This window comes from Xenopus laevis, chromosome 9_10S (genome assembly GCF_017654675.1).
Source record: "Xenopus laevis strain J_2021 chromosome 9_10S, Xenopus_laevis_v10.1, whole genome shotgun sequence".
In the NCBI taxonomy this organism is placed as follows: Eukaryota; Metazoa; Chordata; class Amphibia; order Anura; family Pipidae; genus Xenopus; species Xenopus laevis.
The window spans coordinates 55,457,567-55,473,068 of record NC_054388.1 but is presented as its reverse complement, the minus strand read 5'-3'; the positions used below and the strand labels follow the sequence as shown (position 1 = coordinate 55,473,068).

At 40.2% G+C, this 15,502-nt stretch overlaps 1 protein-coding gene across 3 annotated transcripts in view; it reads right to left on the bottom strand.

Annotated features, from left to right (window-relative positions):
• Window positions 1-2,169: 2,169 nt before the first annotated feature.
• thsd7b.S (thrombospondin type 1 domain containing 7B S homeolog) overlaps window positions 2,170-15,502 on the bottom strand; it is a 209,509-nt gene continuing 196,176 nt past the window's right edge. For all 3 annotated transcript variants that reach the window (XM_041578308.1, XM_041578310.1, XM_041578309.1), the window contains 10 exons: window positions 14,712-14,827; window positions 12,667-12,784; window positions 11,696-11,841; window positions 9,743-9,902; window positions 9,305-9,478; window positions 8,759-8,854; window positions 7,939-8,021; window positions 5,603-5,795; window positions 5,344-5,431; window positions 2,170-4,217 (listed from right to left, as the gene is read on the bottom strand). In XM_041578308.1, coding sequence (XP_041434242.1) covers window positions 4,136-4,217; window positions 5,344-5,431; window positions 5,603-5,795; window positions 7,939-8,021; window positions 8,759-8,854; window positions 9,305-9,478; window positions 9,743-9,902; window positions 11,696-11,841; window positions 12,667-12,784; window positions 14,712-14,827 — 1,256 coding nt within the window. In that variant the 3' untranslated portion in view covers window positions 2,170-4,135. The remainder of the gene's footprint in view (window positions 4,218-5,343; window positions 5,432-5,602; window positions 5,796-7,938; window positions 8,022-8,758; window positions 8,855-9,304; window positions 9,479-9,742; window positions 9,903-11,695; window positions 11,842-12,666; window positions 12,785-14,711; window positions 14,828-15,502) is intronic.

The window sequence follows — 15,502 nt, the reverse complement described above, 5'->3', positions numbered from 1 at the left end:
TTGCAGTACAGCAGTAAAGAGTGACTGAAGTTTATCAGAGCACTAGTCACATGACTGGGGGCAGCTGGGAAACTGCAGTATGTGAAGATCCATGTCAGATTTCAAAATTAAATATAAGCAAATATGTTTGCTCCTTTGAGAAATGGATTTCAGAGTAGAATTCTGCAGAAGCAGCACTTTTAACTGATGTGTTTTGGAAAAAAAACAAACATTTTTTTTCCATGACTCTATCCCTTTAAATACAATATCCTGTGTCAACCACTGATTTAATTAAGTTGAACCATTTAAAGCTACTATAGAATATGCCATGAAACTTGACACTGGTATTGTATACACTGAAGAAATAACCGATTAAGACCATTTTCTTTTATAGAGTACCTTATAACCAAATGATATTATTTCTTGAAATAGAGTTTTCTTTTAAACTGTATCATTTTATTAGTGATATACTTAAAAACCTTTTGGGTTTAGTTTTTCAGTTACTAAAGTTCTGTTGTTTCATTGCTGCTATACAACACTTGTACTTATAGGGTGGGTCTCCCAATCTATAAATCTCCCACTCTATAAACTCTAACATTAAGGTGCTACCATTTCTGAATTTCAGAGTTTTTGTTACCCCAGTGAGATTTTGCAACAAACATTAATTTAGATAATATTATGATCGCTATTACTCAGGTATTCTAGAACTTCTATATTTGCCATGGATTGTGGATCACTAGATGACTTCTGGTTGGGTCTATGGCAACTTTTTTTCCTGACAGTACTGTTGCTCTAATCAATATCTGAGAAATGAAAAACCTCCATCATAAGACTTACCCCAAATGCCCTGCCTTTTTTTATTTGAAATAGTTGTTGAGCCTCTTTTTCTTTCATATACTGTATGTCAGGGACTTTGTAGCATACTCACAGATAATCTTCAAGTCTCTATACAATCTGTGATCATCTGGATCCATAGGGCTTCAGTCCTCTCATTTTCCACCATGACTTCTTCTTTTATACTTTGTTTTGAATCTCATTTAACATAAAGACATACTCCTACTTCTTTTCCATTATCCTGTACCTCCAAAGCAGGGTAACACTTTTGCTATTTACTATCTAGTCGTGTGACTCCATTTTTCAGTAATTCTAATGACATCATATTTCTCTTCCACTGCCAGGGGCGATCCTGGCCCCTACACCGCCTGAGGCAGCAGCAGTTGCTGCCGCCCCCCTCCCCCTATACGCTTACCTTTTTGCGCCTGAGGGGGTCCGGGGGGGTCCACCAGGGCAGTAGAGAGGGCCGGTGCACTAGCGCAGAGGCTTGACAAAGGGACGTGTCCCCAAAATGTTGCACAGCTCATAATAAAATTGCAAGGGCTTGCCCTGCTACTGCAACTCCAGTGAAATTCTTCTTACCTGTATTGTGAGGTGGCCGATTCCTCTATCGCTGGGCACCAGGATAAGAATTTTTGGGTTTGTGTGGTGTGCGGCTTCTCCAAAGCTCCTCTGCACTAGCGCAGAGAGCCTAACTGCGCTCTCTGCGATAGAAGAGCCGAATTTCCAGTTTGAAAACCGGAAATTCGGCTCTTAAAGTACCAAGAGCGGCATTTTTGCCACCCCTGGTACCTAGTGGGGCGCTGCCCTCTGAGGCGACAGTCTCAAGTCGCCTTATTGGTGAAGCGCCCCTGTCCACTGCCATTAACTCCAGCTCTCCCATCTGCCAGCTAGGCTTCTTGTATTCATTAACATACAATACTGAAACCAGATTTATACCCCTTTATCACCTAGAAATATAATAAATACCATTGCAGAGTACTTAAAGAAAGTTTGCTCTTTTTCCAGGTATTGGCTGTTGTGTTGGAAGCAGTTCACTGGACTTAAAAGACAAAGACTAGAGCCAACCCCCCATTACACAAAAGTTTGTTTATCAATTTGTTTGTTTATCAATTTGGTGTTTATCAATTTTGTCGTTTATCAAAGGTACATAGGAGGGACTGACAAAAGCTGCCCACAATATCACCACTGAGGAATTTCATTAAAATGCAATTATACTTCCTCTGGTAACCTGAATTCCTTTAACATAAGCTGATACTGTATTGTATTGGCTTTAGCTGTGCTTATTTTTCATCTCGGCTGCCTGGCACACAAGGCGCTGAATTGGATTTTATTGATGTCCTTACGATTTCTTTCAGAATAACTCTCCTTTATTACATTAAACAAAAATGAGAGCACAACTCTGTTCTTTAAAAAGAAAAACACATTTTATGGTTAGAAGTATATGGTTTAGGCAAACACATTTTTTCAGATTTCTTGCTTCTTCTGAACCTGTTAAAGGCTTATCTGCAGCTTGTGGCTCTCCAGCTGCTCCAGCATTAAAGACCCCTGGATCTCCTTACAACAAGGGCAGTTTAAGAAAGAAAACATTGGGAAGTTGCCCAGGAAGGCCCCCTATAGATGTAATTTAAATTAACAATAGTTTCTAATTCATACAAACTGTGTTTTTCTCTGGTCCCATATAAAACATGAACTACATTCCATTTTTGTTAAGGAGCACTGCATCATCGGCTACTTTCTGAAGTCTAAGGGTGGTTTGTGCCATATACAATTGTGGCACTGGATATTTGCCCCAGGAGTCACACATCGACTGTAAGTCCTATGTGGCAAGGCTCGCTGTGCTTGGAAGATCTGGAATCCCATATATCCTAAAGTTCAACATCGGAAGGGAATTGGTGACCCTCAAGGATTCTTGCCATTAAAACTTGAGCGCCAGTGGTGTTTCTTGAAGTGAAGTCACATGCTGAGAATACTTAACTGAAGAGCAAATCTTTAGGAGGTAACTGTTTTTATAAATTCTTCGTGACATTGTGATATGGAATCCCCCACAAACTTACATCTCCTTTTAGTGAGATGGGCTCAACATAAGAAGACAATAGCTGATAAAAATGTAGGAATTCTGACTGTCGGGTGATAATGGTGTTTCTAAAAGTGAAGCCAGATGCTAAATATTCTTTAAGTGACTTTTAAGGGAAGAATTCTGGGTGAATGTGCCTGGAGCATTTAAACCCCTGCGAAAAGGTTACATCTGGTGGAAAGAGTGTAGATCCAATAAAAATAATAAAAAGGTCCCCTTGGTTGGAAGTTATGGACAACACTGAAGTCTGGAATCTCTTACATCCAAAAGCAATCTCTTGAAGGAAATGGGTCTTACATGAGAAGACTAAAGCTGGAAAGATGAAGGTTTGTTCACTTTTAACATTTGCCGTTGTTGGTGTTTCTTGAAATGAAGCCAGATGCTGAACATACATTACTTCTGAGGGAAGCAGTGGGAAAAAGGGTCAAGTGCATGTTACTGGGGCACTCAAACCACTGGGAGAAGGTGACCTCTGGTGGAAAGAGTGTAGAAGATCCAACTTTGTTCAAAAAAAACATTCGGTATTCATGGGGGTGTAATTTTACACATGACTGAGAAGGCCATCATATGGACAACTGTCCATATGATGTACAAATCTGGAATTTGCAGAATATTTGGGAACTGAATAAAAAAGGGCTAGGATTATAAATATAACAAGTAGATTTCATGTACAAAAACCATTATCCAAAGAAAAGAAAATGCAGTAACACCTGGAAATCTAAAGTCTATTTACAAGTAGTCGCTTGGAGCAGATTATTCCCAATATTAATATCAAACTAAATTGAAATCCAGACACATTTTTCAAACCTTTGTCTCATGGTAATAAAAGGAACAGTGCAATCCATTGCTAAGAATCTGGACACGTGCCAGGCAGACGCCGTAGGGCTCGGGCCTATGAAATAGGTGCTGAAAAAGTACAAAAATAATGCATTTATGACCGATTGCATAATGTCTTTGTGTAGCAGATACCTGCATGGAATTCTCTGGGAAATGTCTTTGACAACATTTGTTGTAAGATAGTCACCTCTGTCATAGGGAAACATTAAAAACAGAAAAACATTAAGTATATACAAAGATCTAAGTCCAGTGACTTTTTTAAAGGCAAAATTTAGATGATGTATATTAGCTCCTCCGCCTATGTTCTTATATCCATAGAAAATAACATTGTTTTTGATCAGTCACTGTTACAAATGAGAGGCAGTTAAGGCATTCGATATCTGCATTTTATTTCTCCCTTTCAAAGAGTTACATGTCATAATCTCTGTCGTATGTGAAGGATAAAGGCTTCTGCTGAGGGAAGAGACTTATCTGTTCCTTTGGCTTTTTACTGAAAGACATAAATAATCAAAAGAAAAAGATTTTGTTTCAGATCTTCAACTCTAACAATCAGCCAACATGAATATTATTATGTGTATGCCATCAGCACATTAACATTTAGTTATAATTGGGTTCTATAGGAGCAGTGGTGATTGAGTCTATGGAGATAATTAATAAAGGTCCATCTAAAGAATGTCAGATCTTCTTCTTCACATGAAAGCTTGGGCTGGGACTACAGGTGAATATAACATTTTGGTGTGAAAATTGCTTCTTATAATCACAGTAATGCCAGATCTACTGTTGGATCCATGGATCAAAATGCAAATTATATTATTAGATGCTTCTCTGAATAATATTTCATAGAATTCTGCAGAGGTTTCTGCCACTAAATCATTAATTATGCTCTAAAAGTGACTGAAATCTATATATGGATTGAATTGGACCTAATCTGAACTGTGCAATATATGTTTGTGTACCTTTTAAGCTTGTCCTTACAAAAAAATACTCTTTTGTGTATAATAAAGGATAATTAAGAAAAACAAGTAATTACAAATATCATATTGTGTAAATTAGCTTTTTTGATTCATAATTGCTACATTTTACATTTCTGTGTTTGACAGATATTTACACTAGGGGACTATACTGTAGGTGTCATTTACTTAAGCTGTTGTTGCAAGAGAAGGAGCCTAAGAGAAGGAGCCTAAGGGGGTACAAAATCACTGCCCTTAGTGCTCATTTTCAAGACACTTTTGGCAGATGATTTGGATCATAGAGTTTAGCTCTGCTTTAATTTAACAGAGGAAGTAGCACTGTCATATTTGATCCTTTCTGCCTAGTAATGGAATAGGAATTTCCACCCCTCTCCACCCTTTGGATAAAAGCCTGCAGCCTATTTTCTAGCCATGGGAAATGACAAATTGTTTTTCTTTCAGCAGTGAAAGTGGAAACATCTCTTTTATATTGAATGTTCTACTATTTAAGGTGCACATACATTCTGGGCTTTATCTGCCATGTAATTACCAGCCTGGACTGGAATCCCTATGCCTCGGGCTGTATACATGAAGTGGCAGAGCCTCATGGGCTGAATGCAATTCACTGATGGAAACGAGAGCAAATAGACAATTCTCCATACTTACCAAATTAAATAGGAAATAAGGATGATCAATATGATGACTAGGAAGCTGCCAGCTGAAACACCGTATACCCAGAGCCTCACTCTTCCATCTAAAAGGAAGAAAAGCATATATTATATTAAATACAGGGGTATCAAAGTATGAACAGCGAGGAGTGATGGGGGGGGAGTTAAATGAAACAACACTAGAAAGGCTGACAATTGAATATCATTGATATATATATATATATTGCCCACAACCACCCCATCCTCAGAGCACTTGCCTGGATCAAAGGGCTCAATAGACCAGCCACTAAATATCTCTTGGATTTGGGAATTCAGAGGTTTGTTTTTTGCCACATACGATTTGACATCGGCTTTCTTGCCCTCCATGCCCGGCACTCTCAGGCAGTAGTCAAGGAGGCCGTTAGATCTCATTATCTCTGTGTATCCCTGCTCACAGCCACAGAGGCTGTTCTGAAAGGAAAAGCAAATCCATCAGAACCTACTGTGTTTGGGCCAGCTGCCAGTGCAACACTTCACAACTTGCAGGTTTTGTGATGCCAGGTACTGATTTAATCACTTGACCCTGCCATCATTTGACCGTATATCTCATTGCATGTACAGCAGCTTTACTCATTCGTTTTCACCAAACCATTCACCAAGTTGCTGATGCCTTCACACTCAGTAGTTAAAGCTTTATACTATACATACCATTCTTGGTCTAAAGGGACCTTGCAGAGGACTAACATGGGCTGACAGAAGCCAGTTGACATAAAACCCAATTAAAGTCTACAGTAATGCACACTCTTACTTTCCAGCTGTATTGCTCATTTCACTTAAAATCAAGAAGGGGTATAGGTTGCCAGTGTGCATGCTGGGAGAGTCACCTATGAATATATGAGAAAATGTACAGTAACCCTTTATATTCCATACCATCTTAATGACCAGTATTTATTAATATATTAGATTTATAGAACTGCTTAATGAAAATGATTGGCTTTGTCTATGAACCACTGGTTTGCACTGGTCTTTTTTCAGCCTTAACCACTATTTAAATGTGTTTTCTGGGCTTTGCTTTCCCTTGCAAAGTATCAGTGATGAGTGTAGGGTATAGTCTTGAAGACCCTCCAGCTCACATCTCTTTAAAGGAAAACTATAACCCCCAAACAATGTTGGTCTCTATAAAAAGATATTGCATAAAACAGCTCATATGTAAAACCCTGCTTCATGTAAATAAACCATTTTCATAATAATATACTTTTCTAGTAGTATGTGCCATTGGGTAATCATAAATAGAAAATTGCCATTTGCACACAAACATATCAACAAACCATACTTGTTAGGTCACATGAGCCAATTAACAGACAGAGTTCTTTTCCTTCAACACTTCTTCCTGTTATAGTTAGAGTTGCAGTATTTCTGGTCAGGTGATCTCTGAGGCAGCACACAAACCATCATGAAATGGTGGTTCAAGGGCAATATTCACTTAACTATATATACCAGTTTGGTAAGATTCTTTAATATGCCATTTAAAATGATGTAAACTATCTGCTGCTTAAGTGTTCATTTTGGGGGTATAGTTTTCCTTTAACCCCTTAAGCAGTTGTCATTGATCCCTGCACAATTCAGATATGCAGTAAAAAAGAGCTGACTTCTAATGCACCTATAAAGACCTTTTGTCACCAGTGCATCACTTTGATTTATGGAGTGGCAAGGACAGGGGATCTTGTGGCTCATTCCCCAACAGCAGGGCTGACAATGAAATGGAAAGAGACTGGGAGTCAGACGGGCCCTGGAGATGAGTAATTGTATTGTCAGACAGACATTCAGGCTTCATTGTAAGTGAAAGACAAGTATAACAACAGGTCGATCTTGGACTGACTTGGACTGTAAGGCTAAGGCCACACTAGGCGATTTGACTCGCGGCGACTTATCGCCGCGACTTTTCGGCGCGACTTTTAAGCAATCGCTGGGGAAACTTTTGCGCTGGCGTCTATGGGAATCGCGACAAATCGCCAGTGTAAAAACACACGCGGCGATCTTTTCTCTACTGTCGCTCGAAATTGCCTCGCTAGGCGATTTCGAGCGACAATAGAAAAAAGATCGCCGCTTGTGTTTTTACGCTGGCGATTTGTCGCGATTCCCATAGACGCCAGCGCAAAAGTTTCCCCAGCGATTGCGGATTAAAAGTCGCGGCGAAAAGTCGCCGCGAGTCAAACCGCGGCGCTATCGCCTAGTGTGGCCTTAGCCTAAGCGGCTATGTTCCAGCACTTCTGCCTTACATCTAGCTGATCACAGAAGGAACTGCCCCCCCTCACTCAAACAAAGAGTAACCATTTCAACCCAAGATCATCTGTTCTGCAATTGAAAGCACTAGCTGTTTATATTGTTTTCACTGTTGGCTTTGATTCTTGAATATGATGTTACAGAAGCCAACTGACTGAATTAGGACTGGAGGACTACTGACATGTGCCACATTGTTTCAAGAGTCAGAACTAAAGGACGTAGAGAGAGGCAGCTTTTAACTGGATTAAGGCACATGCTTTGTCTGTGGTGGAACATGCACTGAGCAATGGAATAATACATTGACAAATCAGCTTTTAGCTAGGCTCTTTACCTGCTTACATATGGAAAATGGTTTTCTGCACGGTGGGTCGCAGTGCCGGACGGCTGCAGGCTGTGATGCTATAGAACAACCCCCTAAAACAGCAAAGCATAGGGACGTTTTAAAACTTAGCAATTATAATAGCACAGCCTCTGTTTTCTTTTATACTTTATTATAATAAAATGATTCAGTGAAAGGAAATAGCCCATGTGCAACCTAAGCAGCCAGGGTGTCTCTTGTCTGTCACAGACTCCTTCGGGTCACATTCAGACCTTAAGAAGTTTATGAAGGCGATGTGTTAATTCCACCATCCCTCCCCCTACTTATCATCATTCAGACCTGCAAGTAAGGGAGCATCAGCGGGGCCAACAGAGCAGAGCAACATAGATACAGAGTACAGCCAGACACCGGATGCAAGTGTGGCCTTTAGTGCTCTGCCAGTTGTTCCTGGGGTTCTAATAAACGACACCTTGGTGTCTTTGTCGAAATGGCCACTTTATAGTGTAGTAGATCCCAGTATATAAATGCAATCGCCTCTACGATTAACTGTCTGTTTAAGGGAAGTGAATGGAAAATTCAACCTACTGATAAAGGCTCCTGTTTCATTATAAGCAATGGAGTCATACAGGTTCCAAAAGGCTGCCCTTGAGAGCAAGGGCTACACGTTGCAGAGTTGTAAATGTTATCTTAGGTTATGTCAGCCATTTGTTAATTAGAATGTCAAAAATCATTCAAACAGCAAGTATTTCTACCAAGTTATCAACAGGGAACCCAGTGCATCTATTATGCCCCTTTGTCCTTTAATGTTACACCAAACATATTTAACCCCTACCTGTGACGTTGAGGCCATCAGACCGCTGACACCAAACGCTTCTCCTGTTGTCCCTCCAGGCACTGGTTTTCCAAGCACAAGTGTAGCATTTCCCACCTGCATCCAACACAATGACTACTTCAGCCAAAACTGACCAACTGAACACTGAAGTATAATCAGGGGAGTGGTACAGAATATTGCAAGGGCCAATGGACACAAGGCTGTCTTTAGTTGTGGCAGGGCCCCAGATAAAACAGACTTTACATAACCCCATTATTCATATAAATTAAAACTGCCCAAACTCTGTCCAATTAGATGTTGGTAAAACTACAACTCTCATGACCCCAATGGCTTTGGGCTGTTCTAGAATAGTACTTACACTATATACAAAAGGCTTTGTGCAAGGGCACTATGGCTGGTGTATCATGTGCAGGGAACTGCAGGGGCTCTGGGTTTTTCACTGACATATGTGGCAAAGGGCACAATGGGCCTGTGCCAATATCTTTGCAGGTTGTATTGCAGGAACGCTGGAGAACTCAAATATAGGAGTGAAAGTAATTAACCAACCTTTGCATGGGCGTGTCTCTATGACCTGTTCTGGACAGCTTTCTTGGTTTTCCAATGACTGAATTATGAATGTTCTCGATCTTGATTGACGTCCAACTGATTCAAAGCCCCTCCCATCAATGCAGATGAGCTCGCAGGCACTCCATTGTGACCACTCTGTCAGGTGACAGTCTCCTAAGGGCCAATTCAATGAGGGAATCAGGCATCATTGTAACGTATTGTTAATGAACATAATTCAAGTTTTTATTTATAAATCTCTCTATATAATATATAATCTATGCATGAATCTGTGCAGAAATCCTTGATTCAAATATGATTTCACAACTCAATATGCATTCTGGAGCTGCTATACTGTTCCCCTTATACAGTATACAATGAGGGTATAGCTTATTGTGTGCCCAGAATAGTTATACATACAATATTTGCCATATTGCTTACCTGGACATGGCACATAACAGGGGGCTACCATTTGATTCTCTCCTGAAGGCAAGGCACCACAGAGCACAGCATTCACTTGTTTACTGACACCAGACTCTGATGCATCATGGACCATGCAGGTAACATTACGGAACCTCAGTCCTTCCCCACACTGACCGCTCTAAACCAATAATAATAACAAAATAAGAAAATATATATGGGCCAGTTAGTGCAGGAATTTAGCATTCAGGTACAGTCCTAGCTAATATCTTAATAAGGCTAATTATCTAGCTACCCCCTTAGCCACCCATCACTTTAATAACTTTCTTTTATTAAGAACAGGAAAGATAACTGGACATGTGAAACTATGTTTTAAATTCAATTTATACCAGCATAGATATCCTCCTGTACTAAACACAAGTGAGCAGAAACAGTCCCCTACATTTGCTTATAGCATGTACAGAGAGATGCCATTCCATTATACCATCACAGCCATGGCATAATTAGATGTATCGGGCCCCACAGCAAAATAATTTGAGGGCCCCCAAACTCTCCAGAGATTCTCCTGTTTTACCAATATATTTTAAAATCACTCATTAATTAGGGCCTCATGGGGCCCCTATACATCCTGGCCCGCCCTGCAGCTGCAAGGTCTGCTTCTTCTGTAGTTACACTCCTGCAGCACAGGTATTCCCCACAGTGGAACCTTTAAGGCTATACTATAATTAATTGCTAATTATAGGAGCGCTGGTTCTGTTGCTGTGTGTGCAGCACCTTTGCAGGAAGTGTAAGTAAAACTCCTTGTCGCTCTGTGTATCAGTGTACAGAGTGGCATATTTGTTTTTCTCCCATGTAATTACACTTCTGATTACATTCGGAATTAAGTCAGGATCCCAGTGGGTACTTTGTGCTACTGTAGAAGAAAAAGCAGAGCTGATTCAATGATTATGTTTAGAAATCCCTGCAGCTATTAGCATGGTGTGTACAAACATCCCCATTATTGCTGGAATCAGCTAAATCAAATCAGGTATGAATACAGACTGTTTATGTATAATGAATGGAAACCTCAAACCACGGGAAACAGACTGAAACTATGTTGGGTTATTTAGATGCCATTTTAATAAAGCATGGCACTCAGGCACAATCTCTTCTGTGTTAGTGACTCACAAATCAGCCGTTAAAAAGTTCCCTGAACAATTTTCTGTATAGATGGAATTAATGACTTTAATATAATTTTACCAAAACAAATCTTAGTTTTATTGCTTATTTCCTCTTTTTTTATTCTTCTTAAAGAGCACTTTACACATACAGAAATATTTATACATTATAACATAAAAGTATGGGGGATGGGGCTGTAGTAAATTATAAGGAAGGTTGAGACCATCCAGCTTGAGACCATGGCAATTTAGGGATGACTGAAACTGAAATACAATTGAAGATACATACTTTTGCCTAGGCGATAAGTACAGGATCCCCATTGTGCATTAGACTTCCAACTGCTCTTATTGTAGCGCCCATAAAGTTGCATGCAATTAACAGGGCCGGATTTACATAGTGGCTGCCCCTAGGCCCACTGCCGTCCATCGCCCCTGTCTCCTCCTTTATTCGTGCAAATTTTCATCATCTGAACTGGAGCAATGATGATTAGCGCATCGGAAATTTAAAAAAATGATTGTATCTCCAGCTCATCCCCAGTGTTTTTGAACCAATGTGGGCGTGGTTGGGCAGCATGCCATCACCCCCTAAAATCCTGCCACCCTAGGCCCGGGCCTAGATGGCCTTTCCACAAATCCTGGCCTGGCAATTAAGCTTAATGCATGTATACACCCATAATGATGGTGTTGTTTACATATAGGCATTAGCGCTCAGCTAGTGCCCCGGCAGTCCATGCAGTGATAAAACAATTCTGCCATGAAGTAGTTATTGGTGCAGGCAGTAGTCCAATGGCCATTGAAGAAGCTCTTTTAGACATACCTCTATCTTGCATTTGGACCATTCATCAAAGTTCCATGCGTAACAAGGGTGAATGAGGCAGTATTTGTACTGGCTGAGCTGCTTTGGACATGGTCTTCCTTCCCCTTGTGCCTGTAATAGGATGCGTCGGGAGCGAACCATTTTTCCTAAAAGGGTTAGAAAAATTGTTATCATCTGTGCAGCAAAGTGAACCAGAAGTCAAGTATCACCCATAATAATGTCCATAGTTAGATTACAACTTCTCTCTAAATACTAGAGTAGTAAGTTTAAATACTGTAGTACTTGGAGTCAACCCCAGAAGATTTACAAAACCTCTTCACGTTGTAGGCTTGGAGCAGTGTGCATGTCATACACCTTATAGCATAGTGCCCCAATACTGGCCATTGTAGGATGGGGAGGTCCTACTATCTTCAGCTGGTAGTGCAGACATTGGCAGTCCACCAACATGATGAAGCCCAGTTTCCAGTTAGTTTAACATAGCCTACACCAATATTTTCCCCATGTAGAAACTACTTCTATGGGGGGGGGTAGTGTAATTATAGTTGCAAATGTTGCATCTATTATTGTAATTCATAGATAGATGTATGCTTTCCAATTAATGCCAGTAATTGGTACCTGCTGGTTGTTTCAATGGGTTACTAGACCCAGTGCAAACATCCTGAGCTGGGAAGCAATTGGTTGGCAGCAACTGCTCAAAAACAATAAAGTACATAGACTTGAGAGATGTCTGCAGTCATTGCAGAGCATTGGTTCCTTGCGGCCGTGTGGTATTGAGTCCAACCCAAGCACATCAGCAGCATGAAGAAAATTCCAAATAAGTGTTCACTTCTGTTACATATATATACATACAAATATGCTGGACATATGCGTAGAAATCTTCTTACAGTTCAGTGTATGGATATTTCAATATTTTAAGACAGCTTTCCTACGTCATGGCTCATGCTACGATATAAAGCCAAGAGATAGCTTACCGCCAATGCCACATGTTTGTGAGCAGTGAGACCAGTCTGACCATTCAGAGAGCTGGCAGTCAATGGCACATTCCACCAGGCAGCGGATACTCATGGGGGAGGGCTTCTCCAAATTCACCTAAATGATAAGAAATGAACAGTCAGTGTTTAGCAATACTATCTGCAAACTACTTATGCGGAAAGGGGGCTTATATGGGCAGTATTTGGGCATCTCTAGCCGATATCCAAATTCAGCATCAGGTGGGATTGGCATGCTACTTTACAGTACCAACTATATTTCTGAGACCCATTGGATCTCATTTATAAACACTGGACACATTTGCATCTGGGCAGTAATCCATAACAACCATTTTTTTTCAGCCAGCTGCAGGTTAACACTGAAAACAAACATCTGATTTTTCTAGTGTTTATAAACGAGTCCCACTTTCTGGTCTGGAAAAGTCTAAAGACTCTATGAGAGGATCTCTGCCATAAAGCAACACCAGACTGCTGTATTTGATCAATAGTTCGTCTTAACAAGAATTAAGCAAACGGGTAAGGGGAAACCTCCTTTGTTCTAATTTACTTCTACATTATTTCTCCTCAGTGCCTGCTTTCACTCATCCTGTGGCACTCTAACAGTTAAACACTGCCCAGAGTGATAAAGTATAAACATTATTGCAAGCTTATATCCGCTAATTCCATCTCAGTGTATGGGCATAAGAATTCTGAGCAGAATTGTGCCAATTAGTGCTGCGTTACATCTAATAATGTGAGTATCAGACTAAACAGACGTTGTGTTCATTAATGAGATTTACAACAATTTAGCCCTTTCAAGAGCTCATCTTTCCTAGAGAAAACCCTGCATAGCAGGCAATAGGTGGGCAAAGGCTGCATACTGCATTCATGGGTCCTATGAAAGGTCAGAAAAGATGGAGATAATTATTGTATGCGCAAGGAGAGCGCAACAGACTAATTAATTCAAAATACTGTATAAGGAGAAATTATAAGAATACACAAGTATCGAGATTATTTGAGCAAGCCTAGGGTCTCTGAACTCTGCTTTATCATGGGGTTTTATAGCGATGCTATTGTCCATGGTAAACTATGGTAATGTTAAGATCACAATAATATAGAACATTTAGAATGGGGTACAAACAACCTTCTAAAGCCTGATGGAAGGTACTTTTTTTGTGCTTAAACAGTACACCAAAGCTATAAAGGACAAACTGTTACAAGTAGGGCCACTAAACTATAAACTGTTCCTGTAAGGTTGAAAAAAAGTCACACGTCCATCAAGTTCAACCTTTTAGTTTTTTAGTTTTTTTTTATGTGCCTATCTGCCAGTTGATCCAGAGGAAGGCAAAAAAAAAAACCCATCTGAAGCCTCTCCAATTTGCCTCAGATGGGGAAAAATTCCTTCCTGACTCCAAAATGGCAATCAGACTAGTCCCTGGATCAACTTGTACTATGAGCTATCGCCTATGGTATATGATAATACTTATGCTGGCAGAGTTTTATGTTATGCTTGTACTGGTTATGAGCAAACGTAGGGGCTGTTCCTGCTGAATTATGCTTAGTACAGGGGAATACCTATGTGGAACAGTTGCCTGTATCTTTCTGTGAAATCCATAGGCAAATACAGCAAATAACAAAACTGGCAATAGCCAAATACAAAGAGAAAAAAAATGAAGGCATGTAAAAACACATCGGGGACCCCTTTCTGTGTTTGTATCAAGGAGGAAACCAGCTGATGGAAAGAACCAATAGAAATCATTAAAAAACAATTTGTCTCCCAACTTTGCTATCATTTGCTATCCTCTGCTATCATTGGGACTCTACAAGTACTGCATTAAGCACTAATCAGAGTCATATGGTTTTGATTCTGCCTCTGGTTATTTTATGTATTCCGTGCTATTACATAGGAGATGGCATTCATTTGGTGATTTTATTCCACTCATTTAGGGGGCGCCTCATTACGTGGTGCCATTAGCATTTATTGCGCTTTGTAGCTGAAAAGAATGCAACAAGCCTGATGATTTTAATATGAACCAGTTTGCCATTACCTGCTCACAAAGGGACGTTTGTACTGATTTCCCATTGCTGCGGATACAATCTAACAGTCGGGTTTTCAGACCTTCACCGCAAACCGCATCTCCACTTAGCTGACATGTGCTCCACTCTGCAATGAACCAGTGAACACATGGAGTGAAAGCAGCATGAATACAGAATAAAAAGTTACTAATGGCAACATCATTAACTATTTCATTGCCTGGGCCCCCAATTAAAATATCATATTCTTTACCATTAAACTATTTCACCCTGTGGACACAGGCTGGAAAATGGCAGGGGGCAGTGGGGGGACCCCTCATAAATACATCACTGCCGAACACAGACAGCACTGTATTAATGCAGTGCCGTTTATAAGCCAGAAGCCGCCTGAGGCTCCTGCAATTCCACCACCCGCTGCATTTATAGTGCAGAAAAGCAGAATTTCCTGTTTAAAATCTAACTCACCAGGACCAATGTTCCACTAAAACTAGTTTAGGTAGCACAAACATATTGATGTTGGATACTGATGGGCGAATAAATTTGCCAGGCATGGATTCACAGCGAATTACGATGTTTCACCACCCGCAAATGTTTTCACGATACTGCGTCGAAAATTCACCGGTGAAGAGTCCGCACATAAAAATTGAAGCACCTCAAAATTATTCAGACACCCATTGACTTAAATGCATTTGAACTAGTAATTCGTATAAAAATTTCGCTCTTCAAAATTATTCGGACACCCATTGATTTTAATACATTTGAACTAAATAGTCATTCGTATAAAAATTTTCGCACGTCAAAATTA